General features: G+C 42.4%; 1 protein-coding gene across 5 annotated transcripts; it reads left to right on the top strand.

The window, feature by feature from the left end:
- The first annotated feature begins 10,691 nt into the window (after nucleotides 1–10,691).
- Nucleotides 10,692–21,323, top strand: LOC121578167 (caveolin-3-like). Of its 5 annotated transcripts, none has more exons than XM_045224052.1 (4): nucleotides 10,692–10,774; nucleotides 10,894–11,129; nucleotides 11,560–11,747; nucleotides 20,140–20,227. In XM_045224052.1, exons 2-4 carry the CDS (start codon nucleotides 10,899–10,901, stop codon nucleotides 20,156–20,158), a joined length of 438 nt encoding a protein of 145 aa, XP_045079987.1. In that variant the 5' UTR covers nucleotides 10,692–10,774; nucleotides 10,894–10,898; the 3' UTR covers nucleotides 20,159–20,227. The 5 variants fall into 5 exon arrangements, with proteins under 5 accessions (XP_045079987.1, XP_045079986.1, XP_041748262.1 ...); XM_045224051.1 differs by lacking the exon at nucleotides 20,140–20,227 and adding an exon at nucleotides 17,114–17,401; XM_041892328.1 differs by lacking the exon at nucleotides 20,140–20,227 and adding an exon at nucleotides 11,972–12,684.
- The last annotated feature ends 1,812 nt before the right edge of the window (nucleotides 21,324–23,135 follow it).

Here is a 23,135-nt window from a genome sequence, read left to right as displayed (position 1 = left end):
TCCAGTCCAGAGATAAACAAGTGGGGAGATGTAAAGTATAGATGAAAGGTGCTCAGATGCTTGGACCCAGATAATAGATGACAGCGTCTGGCAGGGTCTGACTCTCAGCACAGAGGGAGGGAAGCCTGTTGGAGAATATTAAGGTTTGGAGTCATTGAATTTATTGAGTGTTTCTAGTATCAATGTGATAGATGCATATTATCTGTATTTTTCTATCTCTAAGTGTAGTACCTCCTTTATAAACCTGATAGTGGACTATACTAGAATTCCTTGGGTTGGAGTCCTTGAATCTAATGAATGTCTCTAGTATCATAGAGATAGAGATGCATACATAAATACAAACAGACATACATACTGTATCTCTATCTAGTTCTAGTATCCCCTTATAACCTTGATAGGGGACTATATTACACACCCACTACCCTTTTAACCATCACCCAGTTAAACATCTAGTCATTTTTTAAGTATTTTTATTGGTCGTATGGGCGGTCCAACGTCATGATAAGTGTAATTAGAAGACAACAAATGAGCACTGGTCTCCACTTCCTCTAAAGCCCAGATGGGAAGCCATCATGCTGGGAGGAAAGATGGTAGGTAATAAAGTCATTATTGCATTGTTACATTACTTTGAGCTCTACCGAACCTGTTAAAGGCAACACCAATAAGATGAATAGTATTTTATTTTATTTTGGGTTCCTAAATTAAACATACATGACAAGATGACAGGGTGCAACTCTTATTTCCAAGGTCATCCTACCATTATATAGCTGAACTTTCATGGAATCCCACATCATGGCAATGTTCTCATTAACTGTAGTTAATCCAGTCTCTCTATATACCAGGTGGTATATTAATGTTTGAGATGGGAAGAAAAGATGACATACAGTACTTGATCACAGTCAAAGATGAGCCCGTTCCTCAAAAGAAAGCTCTCGAGTTGCCATAGTAACCCAGAGTCTGGAGCAGTCCAAAATGTTAACTCAAAGACACTGTTTGTACAATCTTAACTTTTAATGGAACAAAAACCCTACCCTCCTCTCCACTGATTAAACTTACTCAGTCATTACTGAGTAATTGTGGAAAAGAGATCTGATATTTATTTGGTAAAGGGAGTTTGAATTACAGTTTGACGTCACATGAAGCACAGGTCAGACACAATTATATATTCCAACCACAATCCTTTGGTACAGTTTCTCTACAGTTGTGAAACAACAATCTCAAATTCACATTCCTACTGACGGAGCAATGCATTTTCTAAATCAGTATAGTGCCTCATAGATGCAACATTTTCTAGGAACAGTACTTAACACAGTATATATTTGCTCCTCAGCTTCTGATTGTTATTGTCATCATCTTTGAACCCGTGGCCTTGGACACCATGGTGACTAGTGATGGTTAATTGGTGTCTGATTAGGCTATTGTATTGATCAGATGTGGAAAATCAATGGGATTAGTCTGTGAATGGACTTCAATCTGATGTTAACATTTTGTGTGCAGTCAGTGAATGCTACTATCCATAAACTCATACTGTAGAATGTCATGTTTTTTTATTTACTGTTGCGTTATATTCAAGCAATAAGGCCAAAGGGGGTGTGGCTAATGGCTGTTCTTACCTAATGCATGACGTGAAACGGAGTGCCTGGATACCGCCCTTAGCCGTGGTATATTGGCCATATATCGCAAACCCTGAGGTGACTATTATAAACTGGTTACCAACACACAGTCATTCGGAAAGTATTCAGACCCCTTGACTTTTTCCACATTTTGTTACGTTACAGCCTTATTCTAAAATGTATTAAATAAATACAAAATCTCATCAATCTCCACACAATACCCCATAATGACAAAGTGAAAACAGGTTTTTAGAAATGTTTGCACATTTATTAAATATAAAAACCATAAAAACCTTATTTACATAAGTATTCAGACGCTTTGCTATGAGACTCGAAATTGAGCTCAGGTGCATCCTGTTTCCATTGATCATCCTTGAGATGTTTCTACAACTTGATTGGAGTCCACCTGTGGTAAATTCAATTGATTGGACATGATTTGGAAAGGCACACACCTGTCTATATAAGGTCCCACAGTTGACAGTGCATGTCAGAGGTCGAAGGAATTGTCCATAGAGCTCCGAGACAGGATTGTCGAAGCACAGATCTGGGGAAGGGTACCTAAAAATGTCTGCAGCATTAAAGGTCCTCAAGAACATAGTGGTCTCCATCATTCTTAAATGGAAGAAGTTTGGAACCACCAAGACTCTTCCTAGAGCTGGCCGCCAGGCCAAACTGAGCAATCGGGGGAGAAGGGCCTTGGTCAGGGAGGTGACCATGAACCCGATTGTCACTCTGACAGAGTTCCAGAGTTCCTCTGTGGTGATGGGAGAACCTTCCAGAAGGACAACAATCTCTGCATCACTCCACCAATCAGGTCTTTATGGTAGAGTGGCCAGACGGAAGCCACTCCTCAGTAAAAGGCACATGACAGCCTACTTGGAGTTTTCTAAAAGGCACCTAAAGGACTCTCAGACCTTGAAAAACAAGATTCTCTGGTCTGATGAAACCAAGATTGAACTCTTTGGCCTGAAAGCCAAGCGTCACATCTGGAGGAAACCTGGCACCATCCCTACGGTGAAGCATGGTTTTGGCAGCATCATGCTGTGGTACTGGGAGACTAGTCAGGATCGAGGGAAAGATGAGCGGAGCAAAGTACAGAGAGATACTTGATGAAAACCTGCTCCAGAGTGCTCAGGAACTCAGACTGGGGCGAAGGTCCAGACAATGACCCTAAGCACACAGCCAAGACAACGCAGAAGTGGCTTTGGGACAAGTCTCTGAATGTCCTTGAGTGGCCCAGCCAGAGCCCTGATCGAACATCTCTGGAAAGACCTGAAAATAGTTGTGCAGCGACACTCCCCATCCTACCTGACAGAGCCTGAGAGGATCTGCAGAGAAGAATGGGAGATGCTCCCCAAATACAGGTGTGCCAAGGGAAAAAACTATTTAATCCATATTAGAATAAGGTTGTAACGTAAGAAAATGTGGAAAAAGTCAAGGGGTCTGAATACTTTCCCAATGCACTGTATAATTGTAGCGTCACCATCTTTATTGCGAAAAGAAATACAAATACGAACATAACTTTAGACTACATGTTCAGAGGTAATGAACTGTCATTGATCAGCACTGCAATTGATAATACAAGTGGTTCTGCGCTAACGGTGACAGAAATCAGGAATGCAGACATGCTCTATAGACCTCTATATCTATATGAGTGACTGCGTCCAACACACCAATACAGGTAGGCACCACATTACTACAAGACAAAACAACTTACTCAATCAAGACTGATGGTCTTGTAAGTATAAAAGCAAAGTTTGATTTCATATAATAAAAAAAGCTTGAAATGGTAGTGGAATGGGATAATGTCTTAGTGTATGTTGTTTTTATCGCACTGCTTTGCTTTATCTTGGCCAGGTCGCAGTTGTAAATGAGAACTTGTTCTCAACTGGCTTACCTGTTTAAATAAAGGTGAAATAAAAAAATATAAAAAATAAAAAATTAAATGCAGTACACATCACATTATTGTGGGAGCACCTCCGCTAAGAGTATGAATGAAGCTGTTTGAGGAGGTTTGAATCCTAAGCAACCTGCCTACGCATTGTTTGAATTACAATAGACCAACATAGCTACTGTAGTAGGTCAAAGCTGTTTGCTGGAAAACGTTGGTAGAGCATGGGTGAAGTAGGGATTGTGTTGCTCATGTGAATTTCCTTTCTTTTTTGGCTTCAGACCAATGCCTACTTCTCAATTAAAACAGTATTTTTATAGTCTCAGCCCCATCACCATATATAGCTGCACAAATGTACAGAAATAGAATAAGTCACACAATTAAACCAAACCGGGTTGAGGGTTAGGGTTGAACCTGGATGTGGATATAAAGCTAGGGTAAGGGTTAGGGTTGAACTGGCATGTGGACATAAAGATAGGGTTAGGGTTAGGGTTGAACTGGCATGTGGACATGAAGCTAGGGTAAGGGTTAGGGTTAGGGTTAGGGCAAGGAGTTTTCTGTGACTATGTAACCTGAACAGGAATAACTCTGGCCCCTAAGACCTAATTATAGCCAATTGAGTTTTTGTTAGTCAGGTTTCAATAGCCTACCTATGATGCTGAGGCTTCGGAATCTGAAAACGTTTTGACCTCTCTTGTCTTCTATTGACCACACATCATCACCTCCTTAACTTTCCTCACCACCTCAATAGCCAGAGATATGTATGGCATCCATGGGCAGCTGGGCAAGCATGGGCATGTTCATACTGTACTGGTGGTCATATAACACACTACCTCACTCACAGCAATGGGTATTACTGTCAGTCTACTATAAAACCTAGACAATCTCTCACTTCCACAATGTACAGTATGTCTATGGGACTTCTGGTCTGGAGCTGTAATAACTACAGTAACAAGCTGTAGCCAGTGGTTACTAAGTCAATATTTACAGCAGAAGTAGAGTAGTTACAGTCAGGCAGAGAGCCGATCAGGTTTCAGATCAGCTGTGGTGTCTGAGGGCAGCTGCCACTATCAGAAGGGAGGATGCTGTTCCCTGAGAGACCAGCATGGGGCACTATTGGGCTGCAGGTACTATTTAATGAAGCTGCCAGTTGAGGACCTGTGAGGAGCCTGTTTCTCAAACTAGACACTCTAATGTATTTGTCCTCTTGCTCAGTTGTGCAACGGTGCCTCCCACTCCTCTTTCTATTCTGGTTAGAGCCAGTTTGCGCTGTTCTGTGAAGGGAGTAGTACACAGCGTTGTACGAGATCTTCAGTTTCTTGGCAATTTCTCGCATGGAATAGCCTTCATTTCTCCGAACAAGAATAGACTGACGAGTTTCAGAAGAAAGTTATTTGTGTCACGTTCGTTGTGTAAAGGATCGGACCAAGGTGCAGCGTGGTATGCGTACATAGTCATTTATTTTAATAAACACCGACAAAATAACAAAATCCAACAGAACGTGAAGTTCAAGAGGCTAAACATCAAACAAGCCAAACAGAAACAAGATCCCACAACTAAGGTAGGCAACAAGTATGATCCCCAATCAGAGACAACGACCGACAGCTGCCTCTGATTGGGAACCACACCCGGCTAACATAGAAATATATAAATTAGATTTCCCACCCTGACCAACCCAACTAGAGATGTCTCAATGTCAGGGCGTGACACTTTGTTTCTGGCCATTTTGAGCCTGTAGTCGAACCCACAATTGCTGATGCTCCAGATACTCAACTAGTCTCAAGAAGGACAGTTTTATTGCTTCTTTAATGAGCTGTGCAGTTTTCAGCTGTGCTAACATAATTGCAAACGGGTTTTCTAATGATCAATTAGCCTTTTAAAATGATAAACTTGGATTAGCAAACACAACGTGCCATTGGAACACAGGACTGATGGTTGCTGATAATGGGCCTCTGTACGTCTATGTAGATATTCCATAAAAAATCAGCCGTTTCCAGCTACAATAGCCATTTACAACATTAACAATGTCTACACTGTATTTCTGATCTATTTTATTTTATTTTAATGGACTAAAAATTGTTTTTCTTTCGAAAACAAGGACATTTCTAAGTGACCCCAAACTTTTCAACGGTAGTGTATATTATTTTAAATATATTTAAAAATATATATATTTTCCCTCTTTATTATTTTCCCCTAACCCTACCATGCCTCCCCTAATTGGAGTAAACTAATGGACAACAACACTTAGGCTTCTAATTCCAGCTTATACATACTATATAAATTTTACGGACACAGTATATTTTACATTAATGATCTTTTGTTTGTTGTTAGTCCCACCCTTCAGCTACCCCCAACCCCTCCCATCTATCTCTGAAGACCATCCTGTTTTGATTTCTAGCTGTCATATATTTTTCCACTGTGCTGTGATGTTTCACAAAAGTTCTGAACCTTTCTATTCTCATAGTTTCTACAGTTTGTAAATTAAAGATAAACATTTTTGCTAAGAGTGTTACTATATTATTGATCGATTGACGATGACTTTTCAAATCACCCAGCAGTGCTATTTGCAGAGTTAGCTCCAAGTAAGTGTTGAAAATGTTCAGCCATTTGTGAACCTGCGACCAAAAACAAGCTACATATGGACAGTACCAAAACAAGTAATCTACTGATTCTGTCTCTTTGCAGCAAAATCTGCAGAGCTGAGATGGTTGTATCCCCCATATATATAACGTTCTATTGGTTGCAAGAATTTGATATAATAATTTAAATAGAAAAACCACGTTTTGTATCTGCCGTCATTTTGTGTACAAGTTCATAAATCATGTACCATGGAATCTGTACATCGAAAATCTCCTCCCAACTATTTTACAACCTGTATGGTGCAGCTGTCAATTCTTTGGTCCTTCAATGAAACTGGTATACTTTTTTATTTATCACAATTTTCTTTAGCCAATTTTGGTCTTTAATGCAGGGCAGACAGACAAGTTCCTTACCTTCTCCCCTTTCCACTTGCCTCCATTTTTGCAGCCTTTACACAGTTTAGTTCAAATCAAATCAAATCAAATCAAATCAAATCAAATTTTATTGGTCACATGCGCCGAATACAACAGGTGCAGACATTACAGTGAAATGCTTACTTACAGCCCTTAACCAACAGTGCATTTATTTTAAACAAAAAAGTAAGAATAAAACAACAACAAAAAAGTGTTGAGAAAAAAAAAAAAAAAAAAAAAGAGCAGAAGTAAAAATAAAGTGACAGTAGGGAGGCTATATATACAATAGAATAAAGTGACAGTAGGGAGGCTATATATACAGGGGGTACCGTTGCATAGTCAATGTGCGGGGGGCACCGGCTAGTTGAGGTAGTTGAGGTAATATGTACATGTGGGTAGAGTTAAAGTGACTATGCATAAATACTTAACAGAGTAGCAGCAGCGTAAAAGTATGGGGTGGGGGGCAGTGCAAATAGTCCGGGTAGCCATGATTAGCTGTTCAGGAGTCTTATGGCTTGGGGGTAGAAGCTGTTGAGAAGTCTTTTGGACCTAGACTTGGCACTCCGGTACCGCTTGCCGTGCGGTAGCAGAGAGAACAGTCTATGACTAGGGTGACTTTAGTCTTTGACAATTTTGAGGGCCTTCCTCTGACACCGCCTGGTATAGAGGTCCTGGATGGCAGGGAGCTTTGCCCCTGTGATGTACTGGGCCGTACGCACTACCCTCTGTAGTGCCTTGCGGTCAGAGGCCAAGCAGTTGCCATACCAGGCGGTGATGCAACCAGTCAGGATGCTCTCGATGGTGCAGCTGTAGAATTTTTTGAGGATCTGAGGACCCATGCCAAATCTTTTTAGTCTCCTGAGGGGGAATAGGCTTTGTCGTGCCCTCTTCACGACTGTCTTGGTGTGTTTGGACCATGATAGTTCGTTGGTGATGTGGACACCAATGAACTTGAAGCTCTCAACCTGTTCCACTACAGCCCCGTCGATGAGAATGGGGGCGTGCTCAGTCCTCTTTTTTTTCCTGTAGTCCACAATCATCTCCTTTGTCTTGGTCACGTTGAGGGAGAGGTTGTTGTCCTGGCACCACACGGCCAGATCTCTGACCTCCTCCCTATAGGCTGTCTCATCGTTGTCGGTGATCAGGCCTACCACTGTTGTGTCGTCGGCAAACTTAATGATGGTGTTGGAGTCGTGCCTGGCCATGCAGTCATGGGTGAACAGAGAGTACAGGAGGGGAGTACAGGAGTTGACCCTCTTCTTCTTCGAAGTATGGGTGGCACAGGAGGCTGCTGAGGGGAGGACAGCCCATAATAATGGCTGGAACAGAGCAAATGGAATGGCATCAAACACATGGAAACCATGTGTTAGATGTACAGTATTTGATACCATTCCACTCATTCCGCTCCAGCCATTACCACAAGCTCATCCTCCGCAATAAAGGTGCCACCAACCTCCTTTGATATGTGCTATAGATGGATTAACTGACGTCACAAAAACGATGCGTACGCTTCAATGGGGCAGAAGTCCATGTGTTGAAGTGATTCAAGCATTTCACTACATCCGCAATAACATCTACTAAATATGTACAGTGGGGGAAAAAAGTATTTAGTCAGCCACCAATTGTGCAAGTTCTCCCACTTAAAAAGATGAGAGAGGCCTGTAATTTTCATCATAGGTACACGTCAACTATGACAGACAAATTGAGAAGAAAAAAATCCAGAAAATCACATTGTAGGATTTTTAATGAATTTATTTGCAAATTATGGTGGAAAATAAGTATTTGGTCACCTACAAACAAGCAAGATTTCTGGCTCTCACAGACCTGTAACCTCTTCTTTAAGAGGCTCCTCTGTCCTCCACTCGTTACCTGTATTAATGGCACCTGTTTGAACTTGTTATCAGTATAAAAGACACCTGTCCACAACCTCAAACAGTCACACTCCAAACTCCACTATGGCCAAGACCAAAGAGCTGTCAAAGGACACCAGAAACAAAATTGTAGACCTGCACCAGGCTGGGAAGACTGAATCTGCAATAGGTAAGCAGCTTGGTTTGAAGAAATCAACTGTGGGAGCAATTATTAGGAAATGGAAGACATACAAGACCACTGATAATCTCCCTCGATCTGGGGCTCCACACAAGATCTCACCCCCGTGGGGTCAAAATGATCACAAGAACGGTGAGCAAAAATCCCAGAACCACACGGGGGGACCTAGTGAATGACCTGCAGAGAGCTGGGACCAAAGTAACAAAGCCTACCATCAGTAACACACTACGCCGCCAGGGACTCAAATCCTGCAGTGTCAGACGTGTCCCCATGCTTAAGCCAGTACATGTCCAGGCCCGTCTGAAGTTTGCTAGAGTGCATTTGGATGATCCAGGATTTGGAGAATGTCATATGGTCAGATGAAACCAAAATAGAACTTTTTGGTAAAAACTCAACTCGTCGTGTTTGGAGGACAAAGAATGCTGAGTTGCATCCAAAGAACACCATACCTACTGTGAAGCATGGGGGTGGAAACATCATGCTTTGGGGCTGTTTTTCTGTAAAGGGACCAGGACGACTGATCCGTGTAAAGGAAAGAATGAATGGGGCCATGTATCGTGAGATTTTGAGTGAAAACCTCCTTCCATCAGCAAGGGCATTGAAGATGAAACGTGGCTGGGTCTTTCAGCATGACAATGATCCCAAACACACCGCCCGGGCAACGAAGGAGTGGCTTCGTAAGAAGCATTTCAAGGTCCTGGAGTGGCCTAGCCAGTCTCCAGATCTCAACCCCATAGAAAATCTTTGGAGGAGTTGAAAGTCCGTGTTGCCCAGCGACAGCCCCAAAACATCACAGCTCTAGAGGAGATCTGCATGGAGGAATTGGCCAAAATACCAGCAACAGTGTGTGAAAACCTTGTGAAGACTTACAGAAAACGTTTGACCTGTGTCATTGCCAACAAAGGGTATATAACAAAGTATTGAGAAACTTTTGTTATTGACCAAATACTTATTTTCCACCATAATTTGCAAATAAATTCATAAAAAATCCTACAATGTGATTTTCTGGATTTTTTTTTCTCATTTTGTCTGTCATAGTTGACGTGTACCTATGATGAAAATTACAGGCCTCTCTCATCTTTTTAAGTGGGAGAACTTGCACAATTGCTGGCTGACTAAATACTTTTTCCCCCACTGTATATGTGACCAATAAAATTAGATTAGATTTGATTCTGGATGGCCAGATAACTAGCAACAATGACAAGAAGCGGCCACGTGGGGAATCGTAGGTGGCTCGTTTCAGCTAGTTTTATCTTGTTCTTGTTTTGAGTTGTTTTGACTGATTTCATGTCAATGATAATATGGCAAAAATTCCTAAGCTTGCTAACTATCAACTCTAATGATGTATCTGAGAGACAACAAGTGCTCATTGTGCAAATGTATTTATGTTTTCAATAAACATTGGAGACGAAATGTTATGTTGTCAACAATCTTTTTGCCCCATAGTTTTGCCCCATAGTAGCATACACGTTGGTTTTGTTGCTATTCATTAGGAACAAAATGGGAGAAAACGGGCTGAAACAGGGAGGGAATATCTGAACATTTTCCGTTGTAAAGTGTTGTGCTACAGTGTGCACTAATGAATACGACCCTGGACTGGTTTGTATTACCTTCCTGTGGGACCTGGGCAAGGTATAGTTACCACTTTTAATAAGCCACAGAGTGCAGGGCAGGCTAATCATCACCAAGTCAATGATATCACAACAATGAGTAACCTATATATTTTAGGTGTCCATATCGAAGTGTGTTTGTGAGATCCTGTTGCCACATCACTATGACATTCATATCACACTTTAGTCCCACTGTCGGAAACATTCCACGTTTCTTCTTTCTCCTTTTCATATCAAGAGGAGAGTGTCTTTTTACTTCTGGTCATACATTTTGTAAGTCAAAATAAGTATCTTGCAGAGTTCCCAATCTGAGTTGTCTCTATTGGATCAGATGGGCAGGGCAGATCACTGTATGATTATAGGAGCAGGCGGTATATAGTCCTCTCTCTAGGTATTTATATCCTGCAGCAGGGAGTGTCTTCCCTTCTGCCCTCTCCCCTCTCCCCTCTCCTCTCTTCCTGGGTATGGGGAAGTAATCCACACACCAAAGCCCCTTTGAAAATTCAAGCCAGGCCAGTCTCACGTTCCAAATATAACCAACTGCTGCTGGCCACGCCCGTGTGAACAGCCTGCTTGGCTGAAAGTGTCACAGTTTGACAGTGTGGTGTGAGTGTGTAGGTATGTGTGTAGGCAGAGTGAGTCTTTCTGGTCCTGTTACTCTCTGCACACCCATATTTGAATCGTTTTTGTGTTTAATTGAAATCAATTCTAAAAACGTTATTTGTTCCGTTGAATAGGCACCATGATGAGGAAGACAGATCCAATAGAGACAGAGATTGACCTGGGAGACTCTGATGATGAAGACCTTGATGCAGACCTGTATAAGGACTGTGAGGAGCCTCAGCTGCTATGGAAGGCTGAACTGGGGGACAGGATGGATGAGGAGGAGGCTGTGTCCCCGTTAGTGGATGTTAGTGACACCAAGCCCCTGCTGAATGAGAGAGACCCTCGAGGAGTCAATGACTGTCTGAAGGTATTTCACACAACCTCACATCAATGCATCAATGCATTGACACAGGAGCTAACTGATAACCAGACGACATTTGTTGTGTTTATACATTTTTACCAATTTGAATGACTTCATTAATGAGTTCTTTGTGCTTTCTGGATTGTCACCTGAAACAGGTAATACTGTCACAAGCTTGATATAAAGTGTTGTGGCGTCAAGCATATTATCTGTCTTAACCCAATTAGTCAAACCTAATTATTTAAACTATCAAACAAATCTGAAGAGTTTTATATTTCTACAGTAATATGTGGCATGTCACAATAAATGTTTTTCTTATACTTGTACTGCCCTCTTGTGGTCATGTCATTGACTGCAGTTTATCGATATTTTCCATTGAGTGGCAAAAACATACTGTCTGTAAACAATCACCCCGAGACTATGACTCTGCCTCTAGGTGAGCTTTGAGGATGTGATAGCAGAGCCAGTGTCAGTACGTAGCGGAGACAGAGTGTGGATCTGGAGCAACGCCCTGTTCGAGGTCACCAGGGTCTGGCTCTACCGCATAGTGACCGTCCTGCTGGCCGTCCCTGTGTCCATCATCACCGGACTGATCTTCGCCATCCTCAGCTTCCAACACATATGGTATGTCTATAATATCAGTTCACTGACCACTGAATACAGTACATGCCCACTGGGCACACACTGGTTGAATCAACGTTGTTTCCACGTCATTTCAATGAAATTACATTGAACCAACGTGGAATAGATGTTGAATTGACGTCTGTGCCCAGTGGGTGAACCATAAGTTACCATCTTGAAACTCTTCTCTTCTCTTACTCCATGTATTCTCTATCCAACCCTGAAAGGTTCTTTAGCCCATGCGTGCGTTATATCCTTATCATCACATACTGGCTGCAGAGCCTATGGAGCATCGTACTGGATATCGGTGTCCTCCCATTCCTCACTAGTGCAGCAAGGTGCTACGTTGGAATCAGACTTCGCCTGACTCAAGAATGACAGAATATTGGACCTTCACACAAAATCAGGATTGGGAATATGGGATTGTTACCCTACTATGGAATGTCCTCTTGGGAGACTATCAGGCCTGGACAAAGTGTTTGTAGGATGCTCTAGGATCAGACCAGGGGCACAACTACCGGCTTTTTGGTGGTTCATGGGATCTTACAACTGAACTGAAATCAGTGTGATTGATCAAGACAGGATTTTTAAACATTTTTTAACAATATCCAACAAGGTGATTGATTACTTATCTAAGAAGTTGAAAAGGGGAATGTGTAAAATACACACTCATTTAGGGTAATTTTGTATCTGGTATGCACTTGAATTGTGCTTTGAGGTGTCCTTTTCTCATGTGATAATGTCAGATGATTCCCATGTTTGATGAGCACATTCAATATTATTCAGACAGCACTGGTATATAGTGTTATCTCAATAAAATCTGACCAGACAGTTCAAAATGTGCCTCCACAATTTCTTGTTGTATAGTAGAACATTTAAAGTTAACTATAGCTGTACTTTTATCATATACACAACCAGTCAAAAGTTTGGACACACCTACTCATTCAAGGGTTTTTCTTAATTTTTACTATTTTTTACATTGTAGAATAATAGTGAAGACATCACAACTATGAAATAACACATATGGAATCATGAAGTAACCAGAAAAGTGTTAAACAAATCAAAATATATTTTATATTTGAGATTCTCCAAATAGCCACACTTTGCTTTGCACACTCTTGGCATTCTCTCAACCAGCTTCATGAGGAGGTCACCTGGAATGCATTTCAATTAACAGGTGTGCCCTGTTAAATGTTAATTGGTGGAATTTCTTTCCTTCTTAATGCATTTGAGCCAATTAGTTGTGTTATGACAAGGTAGGGGGGTATACAGAAGATAGCCCTATTTGGTAAAAGACCAAGTCCATATTATGGCAAGAACAGCTCAAATAAGCAAAGAGAAATGACAGTCCATCATTACTTTAAGACATGAAGGACAGTCAATACGGAAAATGTCAAGAACTTTAAAAGTTTCTTCAAGTGCAGTCACAAAAACCATCAAGCGCAATGATGAAACTGGCTCTCATGAGGACCGCCACAGGAATAGAAGACCCAGTGTCACCTCTGCTGCAGTGGATAAGTTCATTACAGTTAACAGCCTCAGAAATTGCAGCCCAAATAAATGCTTCACAGAGTTGAAGTAACAGACACATCTCAACATCAACTGTTCAGAGGGAACTGTTTGAATCAGGCCTTCATGGTCAAATTGCTAAAAAGAAACCACTACTAAAGGACACCAATAATAAGAAGAGATCTGCTTGGGCCAAGAAACTCGAGCAATGGACATTAGAATGGTGGAAATGTGTCCTTTGGTCTGGAGTCCAAATTGGAGATTTTTGGTTCCAACCGCCGTGTCTTTGTGAGATCCGGTGTGGTTGAACGGATGATCTCCGCATGTGTAGTTCCCACCGTAAATCATGGAGAATTAACCAGCATGGCTACCACAGCATTCTGCAGCGATACGCCATCCCATCTGGTTTGGGCTTAGTGGGACTATCATTTGTTTTTCAACAGGACAATGACCCAACACACCTCCAGGCTGTGTAAAGGCTATTTGACCAAGAAGGAGAGTGATGGAGTGCCCCATCAGATGACCTGGCCTCCACAATCCCCCGACCTCAACCCAATTGAGATGGTTTGGGATGAGTCGGATGGCAGAGTGAAGGAAAAGCAGCCAACACGTGCTCAGCATATGTGGGAACTCCTTCAAGACTGTTGGAAAAGCATTCCAGGTGAAGCTGGTTGAGAGAATGCCAAGAGTGTGCAAAGCTGTCATCAAGGCAAAGGGTGGCTATTTGAAGAATCTCAATTATAAAATATATTTTGATTTGTTTAACACTTTTTTGGTTACTACATGATTCCATGTGTTATTTCATAGTTTTGATGTCTTCACTATTATTCTACAATGTAGAAAATAGTAGAAATAAAGAAAAACCCTTGAATTAGTAGGTATGTCAAAACTTTTGACTGGTACTGTATATTCTGATGAAAATTGGAATGCATTATATCTAAAATAAATGTTATAGATTCATCCCCTATTCTTCTACGAGACACAACTTTTTTCAATATCAATGTTGTACTCAGTACAGTAATAAGATTAAACTAGATTGGTAAAAGGGGTTCTTGTTATTGAAAGGTGGTACTATCCAAATGTTGAATTTATTCCTTCACACCCACTGATTGTATGGTGACCTGATCACCAAGTTTGCCGATGACACAACAGTGGTAGGCCTGCTCACCGCCAACGATGAGACAGCCTATAGGGAGGAGGTCAGAGACCTGGCAGTGTGGTGCCAGGATACCAACCTCTCCCTCAACATGATCAAGACAAAGGAGATGATTGTGGACTACAGGAAAAGGAGGGCCGAGCATGCCCCCATTCTCATCAACGGAGCTGTAGTGGAGCAGGTTGAGAGCTTCAAGTTCCTTGGTGTCCACATCACCAACAAACTATCATTTTCCAAACACACCAAGACAGTCGTGAAGCGGGCACGACAACGCCTATTCCCCCTCAGGAGACTGAAAAGATTTGACATGGGTCCTCAGATCCTCAAGAAGTTCTACAGCTGCACCATCGAGAGCATCCTGACTGGTTGCATCACCGCCTGGTATGGCAACTGCTCGGCCTCCGACCACAAGGCACTACAGAGGGTAGTGCGTACGGCCCAGTACATCACTGGGGCCAAGCTTCCTGCCATCCAGGACCTCTATACCAGGCTGTGTCAGAGGAAGGCCCTAAAAATTGCCAAAGACTCCCTAGTCATAGACTGTTCTTTCTGCTACCGCACGGCAAGCTGTATCGGAGCCCCAAGTCTAGGTCCAAAAGGCTTCGTAACAGCTTCTACCCCCAAGCCATAAGACTCCTGAACAGCTAATCAAATGGCTACCCGGACTATTTGCATTGACCCACCTCGCTGCTGCTACTCTCTGTTTATTATCTATGCGTAGTCACTTTACCTCTACCTACATGTACATATTACCTCAATTACCTCAACTAACCTGTGCCCCCGCACGTTGACTCTGTACCGGTGCCCCCTGTATATAGCCTCGTTACTGTTATTTTATTGTTGCTCTTTAATTATTTGTTATATATATATATATATAATTATTATTTTTTATTTTTTATTTTTTATTATTATTATTTTTTATTTTTTCCGATTCGATTATTGTTCCTAAATCAAGGAATACTTATTTTGCATTGGGTTGATGAGTTCATGTTTGTGAGAGATGTTGGCAGGAGTAATGGAATCATGTTATCGGATGAGGTATTCGGTGTGAATCAGATAATCTGGGAATTCATGTGATTTCTCATCATATCAGGAGCTACTACAGCTAGCTACTCAATCTGTCCATCTGTCTGACCATCTCCCTCACCGAGTACAGTCAGAAAAGTATTGTAATACACACACACACACACACACACACACACACACACACCAGTGTGCTGCTCTCCTTTCTCTCCACTGAGAGTTGAACCACATCCCAGAGTTGAACCACATCCCAGAGTTGAACCACATCCCAGAACACTATTCCTCACTTTCATCCTGACCTTTCTTTAGACTTAAGCCAATAGTTGGGAGGTGAGGAATTTAATATAATGATGATTACTTACTATATACTGTATATGTATTGCTGTATTTTGTGGTCGCTATGGAAACACAGGTTTGAGTGACAAGAAAAAACAGGCAGACCTTCGTGGTACATTCCATTTGTGGTTGCTATAGAAACACAGGTTTGAGTGAATAGAAAAAACAGGCAGACCTTCATTGTATATTCCACCGTCATCAGCCTGCTACATCTCCTGCCAAGTTGCATTATTTTAGGTGCCTCTCAGGATTTATAGGGTTAATGCTAGAAGAGAAAGCATTTTGATGCTGTTAATCACCACTGTCTGCTCTCAACTTAACGTGTGGTAGTAAATGTATCACAAACTCAAAATGCATAGGCCTACATGTCAGTCTCAGATCTTTGCACAGTTCTCTGTCCCAGCAGCAGATCCACCTGCTCAAACATATACGACAAGTCTCTGCATGGAGGGAATAACCAGAACATATCTTGGTAGGGTATCATAAGGCACATGGAAAGTGTCATCCAATTCTCTGTACGGACATCACTTGTCTATATCTAAGCATTGCAATATGGCATAACACACTTCCTGTTAGTGTACTGGTGAGAGGTTTCCAATATCTTCACCACAGGAGGTTGGTGGCACCATAATTGGGGAGAACATGCAAGTGGTAATGGTTGGAGCAGAATAAGTGGAATGGTATCAAATACATCAAAGCTGTTTGATGCCATTCCATTTGCTCTGAATCCGCCCATTATTATGAGCCGTTCTGTGATCTTCACACTATATTGGGCTACAGTAATTACTGTGGTGAACCATCAGGGATGTGTGAAATGCAACATTGGTCTGCTCTCTCATTTAAGAAATGCTTTGGGTCCCAGTGTGAGGTATGGCATGAGTGTGGATAGAGAATGGGCCTTACCGGTGTGTGTGTGTATGGTTTGGTTTTACTCTCCTGGGGACCAGAAGTCCTCACAAGGATAGTAAAATAAGGAAAATTAGGATAAGTGGGAACATTTCACCAGTCCCCACAAGGAAAAAATATATTTAAACTTAGAGGTTAGGTTTAGGGTTAGGGTTAGAATTAGGGTTAAGGTTTTGGGGTTAAGGTTAAGGTTAGGATTAGGTTAAGGGTTACGTTTAGGGTTAGGGGTTATGGAAAATAGGATTTTGAATGGGAATCAATTGTTTGGTCCCCACAAGGATAGTAAAACAAAGGTGTGTGTGTTTGTTCGTTCGTTGGTGTGTTTACAAGATGTTTATAAGCGATAATTAACGAGAATGTGTTGTTGTCAACAAAGTATGTGTGTAACTGTAGTCTATGTGTTGTGTGTTTGTGTGTTTATGCTATGCTATGGCTACAGTGGTTACAGTTTGACAGGACAACTAGGGGCTGTTAGTAGTGGCAGCTGCCTGCTGGGTGCTGCTGGCATTCCAGGAGTGACATCACAGTGAGGGGAAATCCAGAAGCTTGGGTACAGCCACTCCCTGTCCCACTCCCCACACTGCCTCTTTGACCACTACAGCTACCACTACCCAGCTCCAGGATCACTACCAGCCCTGCTCAGACCGCTCTTCTCGGACCCCTCTACTCTTCCAGGACCCGGGCCCTGCCTTGTACCTCTCTGCCCCCCTTCTCTGATTAGCATATGACCGTAACCATGGCTGACATCAACAATGGTTATGAACAGAAGTTTCAGGCAGATGGACATCATAAAGAGATTGACCTGATCAACAGAGACCCCAAGCAAGTCAACGAGGATGTGGTGAAGGTAGGCTATATTACATTTAAGTGTGTGTGTGTGTGTGTGTGTGTGTGTGTGTGTGTGTGTGTGTGTGTGTGTGTGTGTGTGTGTGTGTGTGTGTGTGTGCGCGCACCAGATACAGTGGGGGAAAAAAGTATTTAGTCAACCACCAATTGTGCAAGTTCTCCCACTTAAAAAGATGAGAGAGGCCTGTAATTTTCATCATAGCTACACGTCAACTATGACAGACAAATTGAGAAAAAAAATCCAGAAAATCACATTATTAGGATTTTTAATGAATTTATTTGCAAATTATGGTGGAAAATAAGTATTTGGTCACCTACAAACAAGCAAGATTTCTGGCTCTCACAGACCTGTAACTTCTTCTTTAAGAGGCTCCTCTGTCCTCCACTCGTTACCTGTATTAATGGCACCTGTTTGAACTTGTTATCAGTATAAAAGACACCTGTCCACAACCTCAAACAGTCACACTCCAAACTCCACTATGGCCAAGACCAAAGAGCTGTCAAAGGACACCAGAAACACAATTGTAGACCTGCACCAGGCTGGGAAGACTGAATCTGCAATAGGTAAGCAGCTTGGTTTGAAGAAATCAACTGTGGGAGCAATTATTAGGAAATGGAAGATATACAAGACCACTGATAATCTCCCTCGATCTGGGGCTCCACGCAAGATCTCACCCCGTGGGGTCAAAATGATCACAAGAACGGTGAGCAAAAATCCCAGAACCACACGGGGGGACCTATTGAATGACCTGCAGAGAGCTGGGACCAAAGTAACAAAGCCTACCATCAGTAACACACTACGCCGCCAGGGACTCAAATCATGCAGTGCCAGACGTGTCCCCCTGCTTAAGCCAGTACATGTCCAGGCCCGTCTGAAGTTTGCTAGAGTGCATTTGGATGATCCAGAAGAGGATTGGGAGAATATCATATGGTCAGATGAAACCAAAATATAAATTTTTGGTAAAAACTCAACTCGTTGTGTTTGGAGGACAAAGAATGCTGAGTTGCATCCAAAGAACACCATACCTACTGTGAAGCATGGGGGTGGAAACATCATGCTTTGGGGCTGTTTTTTCTGCAAAGGGACCAGGACGACTGATCCGTGTAAAGGAAAGAATGAATGGGGCCATGTATCGTGAGATTTTGAGTGAAAACCTCCTTCCATCAGCAAGGGCATTGAAGATGAAACGTGGCTGGGTCTTTCAGCATGACAATGATCCCAAACACACCGCCCGGGCAACGAAGGAGTGGCTTCGTAAGAAGCATTTCAAGGTCCTGGAGTGGCCTAGCCAGTCTCCAGATCTCAACCCCATAGAAAATCTTTGGAGGGAGTTGAAAGTCCGTGTTGCCCAGCGACAGCCCCAAAACATCACTGCTCTAGAGGAGATCTGCATGGAGGAATGGGCCAAAATACCAGCAACAGTGTGTGAAAACCTTGTGAAGACTTACAGAAAACGTTTGACCTGTGTCATTGCCAACAAAGGGTATATAACAAAGTATTGAGAAACTTTTGTTTTTGACCAAATATTTATTTTCCACCATAATTTGCAAATAAATTCATTAAAAATCCTACAATGTGATTTTCTGGATTTTTTTTCCTCATTTTGTCTGTCATAGTTGACGTGTACCTATGATGAAAATTACAGGCCTCTCTCATCGTTTTAAGTGGGAGAACTTGCACAATTGGTGGCTGACTAAATACTTTTTTTCCCCACTGTAGCTGTGGGCCTACTGAAGTACTGTCACCCCATACTGGACTTAGAAATGCCTTGGCTTTTTTGTGTCAATGGCACTGAAGGAGCTTCTGGTTCTGGAGTATGTTGTCTCATTGTACAAAGCGTTCTTAGTCAGGTTGGGAAGAGAAGGATGAAAATCATTATAATTAATAATGTAGCTATTAATGGATTATTTATTGTATGTTGTGTTATGGAGTAGCCTGTGTGACATCTTGATCTGGCAGTGTATCCTTTGGGTTACGATTGTGCCCCATCTATTTCTGGGAAGGCAAACGCAACGGTGTGAATGGCAGTGGAATGGAATATTTATCTTCCAAGACTGCGATCATGGAATTTGTTCTAATAAATGTTTTTACATAATGTCTTTGATGGTTTTCTCTGGTATTCTTTGATTTGCTAATGAATCATTAGGCTTTTATGGCTTTTATGGCTTTTATGGCCCTCTGTATATGACTGTAAGTCACTTTGGATAAAAGCGTCTGCTAAATGGCATATTATTATTATTATATACAGCAAGTGTATTCATAGTTACCGGTAGTGGTGTCAGATGGACTGCAGCTTACAAATACTGTTCCTTTAATTAGATCTGTGACGTTAAAACAGACGGGTTGTTAGAATGAGAACGTCTATATGTTGTAATAATGTATCCAATTGCCCTATTCTGTATTTACTCATGATAGACATATTTTTAATTGAGCTAAAAGAAGGTCCATGGCTGTAGCATGATGCGCTACAATACCCATAATGCTCTGCGTAAGATATTAGGTTTTATCTTAGTAAAGATGTTCCTGAAGCTAACATAATGGTGTCCTGTCTCATTGGTGTCAGAAGCGGGACCCTTTTATCAATTACAGTGCAATGGCCTCTCTGTCTCCCCCTGCAGGTGGACTTTGAGGATGTGATCGCTGAGCCTGACGGGACTCACAGTCTGGACGGGGTGTGGAAGGCCAGTTACACCACCTTCACTGTGTCTAAGTACTGGTGCTACCGCATCCTATCGGCCATTTTGGGGATCCCAGTGGCTCTGCTGTGGGGCTTCCTATTCGCTTGCCTCTCCTTTTGCCACATCTGGGTCGTGGTGCCTTGCATTAAAAGCTGTCTGATCGAGTCCCAGTGTCTGAGCCGTATCTACTCCCTGGCCATCCACACCTTCTGTGACCCCCTGTTCGAAGTCCTGGGGAAGATATTCTCAAGTGTTCGGGTGGTGCTACGGAAGGAGGTGTAGGATTCAGAAGCATGGGAATGGGACAGGGAGGTAGTGGTTAGGCTACTCTCCACCCATTTTTACCTTTATATTTTAGTAATTTAGCAGATGCTCTTATCTAGAGCGACTTACAGTTAGTGCATTCATCTTAAGATAGCTAGGTGAGACAACCACATATCACAGTCATAGTAAATTTTTGTGGTGCCAGAACGGAGTGCTCTGCAGTATGCCACGTCAGTAGGCTACTTCCCTGGCCTCCTGTCTGGCTGCTGCCACTGGGTATGGGTCTGACCCATCTTCCAAACAGAGTTTGTGATAGATAGAGATGGTTGTGTTCAATCAGAAGACAAGAAGAAAAGTGCTCACATCTGGTTGCCATAGATGGGGGTCATCCATGGTCTATTCAACATGGTACACGACAAACAACACTCATCCATGCTTGATTGATTTGATACTTAAGCCTATTCCATGTTCTATTCCATGGTCATTTTTCAGGCGTTGATGCTACAATAAATTACTTATTTATTGTTCCAGTTAGATGTGATGTCTGTCTTTAGCGCTCGTTGTGATATAGAATCTGCCTACAGTACTGTATGTAACTGATATGGAAAAAATTCAGTGAAAGAATTCCCGGTATGCTCAGGCAAGGGTGAGGCCAGACGGATCTACACAAACATGTCTCAGTGCCAGTGGTGAAGGTTATATCTGATGTACAGTATCTATGTGTGTGTGATATGGAAATGCAATATATAGGAATTCACAGCATATTTATCCAAGTCAGAGAAGAATCTGATGAACTAGAGATTACCTGTATATAGATGTCAAGTTTGGTCTCATTCATCCCAATTAAAGTATCAACAAAGGATGAGGAATATTCTGTTATATGATCTAAAGATACACCATTAAATCCTCTACGTTAAAGATAAACAAAGTGTGATCACTCCAAGGTACAATTCAGACAGGAGTAAAGGTTATAACCGACACCAGGGTCGTGTTCATTAGGCATCAAACAGGGAGTGACTACCTGAACATGTCCAATAGGAAACACTAATTTTAGATTTACATTGCAAAATGCTTTAAAGCATGTTCTGTTGCGTGCCCTGGTGAATAAAATAAAATAAAATAAAATCACATTTTATTTGCCACATGCCGAATACAACAGGTGTAGACCTTACAGTGAAATGCTTACTTACAAGCCCTTAACCAACAATGTAGTTTTAAGAAAAATAAGTGTTAAGTAAAAGATAGATAAGTAAAAAATTAATATAACAAATAATTAAAGAGCAGCAGTAAAATAAAATAACAGTAGGGAGGCTATATACAGGGGTACAGGTACAGAGTCAATGTGCGGGGCACAGGTTAGTCGAGGTAATTGAGGTAATATGTACATGTGGGTAGAGTTAAAGTGACTATGCATAGATAATAAACAGAGAGTAGCAGCAGCGTAAAAGAGGGGGTGGGGTGGGGTGGGGTGGGGGGGACAATGCAAATAGTCTGGGTAGCCATGATTAGCTGTTCAGGAGTCTTATGGCTTGGGGGTAGAAGCTGTTAAGAAGCCTTTTGGACCTAGACTTGGCACTCCAGTACCGCTTGCCGTGCGGTAGCAGAAAAAACAGTCTATGGCTAGTGTGGCTGGAGTCTTTGACAATTTTTTGGACCTTCCTCTGACTCCGCCTGGTATAGAGGTCCTGGATGGCAGGAAGCTTGGCCCCAGTGATGTACTGGGCCGTACGCACTACCCTCTGTAGCGCCTTGCAGTCGGAGGCCAAGCAGTTGCCATACCAGGCAGTGATGCAACCAGTCAGGATGCTCTCAAAGGTGCAGCTGTAGAACTTTTTGAGGATCTGAGGACCCGTGCCAAATCTTTTCAGTCTCTTGAGGGGGAATAGGCTTTGTCGTGCCCTCTTCACGACTGTCTTGGTGTGTTTGGACGATAATAGTTTGTTGGTGATGTGGACACCAAGGAACTTGATGCTCGCAACCTGTTCCACTACAGCCCCTTCGATGAGAATGGGGGCGTGCTCAGTCCTCTTTTTTTTCCTGTAGTCCACAATCATCTCCTTTGTCTTGATCACATTGAGGGAGAGGTTGTTATCCTGGCACCACATGGCCAGGTCTCTGACCTCCTCCCTATAGGCTGTCTCATCGTTGTCGGTGATCAGGCCTACCACTGTTGTGTCGTCGGCAAACTTAATGATGGTGTTGGAGTCGTGCCAGGCCATGCAGTCATGGGTGAACAGGGAGTACAGGAGGAGACTGAGCACGCACTCCTGAGGGGCCCCTGTGTTGAGGAGCAGTGTGGCAGATGTGTTGTTACCTACCTTTACCACCTGGGGGCAGCCCGTCAGGAAGTCCAGGATCCAGTTGCAAAGGGAGGTGTTTAGTCCCAGGGTCCTTAGCTTAGTGATAAGCTTTGAGGGCACTATGGTGTTGAACGCTGAGCTGTAGTCAATGAATAGCAGCTTCAGAGACACACACTCAAATATATTTATAATTAACCCAATATAGTTCATCTGTGTCGTTTGCAGTGGGAGCAAATGAAGCATAGTGGGCAGAACAAGCAAGGAGGTGGCCAAAGCCAAACACTATCTAGCGAGATCCTATTGTAGCATATATTTGCACATTTCCGTTAGGGAACACCTAGTCTGTGAAGTGCGTGTGTGCACAAACTCAAT

Source organism: Coregonus clupeaformis, chromosome 12, assembly GCF_020615455.1.
Source record: "Coregonus clupeaformis isolate EN_2021a chromosome 12, ASM2061545v1, whole genome shotgun sequence".
Taxonomy (NCBI): Eukaryota; Metazoa; Chordata; class Actinopteri; order Salmoniformes; family Salmonidae; genus Coregonus; species Coregonus clupeaformis.
This window is presented reverse-complemented; position numbering and strand designations above follow the sequence as displayed.

Excerpts from the sequence above, each read along its gene's own strand:
- LOC121578167 (XM_041892328.1), top strand. The coding sequence starts at position 10,899 with ATGATGAGGAAGACAGATCCAATAGAGACAGAGATTGACCTGGGAGAC. Across the intron at positions 11,130-11,559 it reads GAGTCAATGACTGTCTGAAG|GTGAGCTTTGAGGATGTGAT; the intron begins GTATTTCACACA and ends CTCTGCCTCTAG. Across the intron at positions 11,748-11,971 it reads CTCAGCTTCCAACACATATG|GTTCTTTAGCCCATGCGTGC; the intron begins GTATGTCTATAA and ends CAACCCTGAAAG.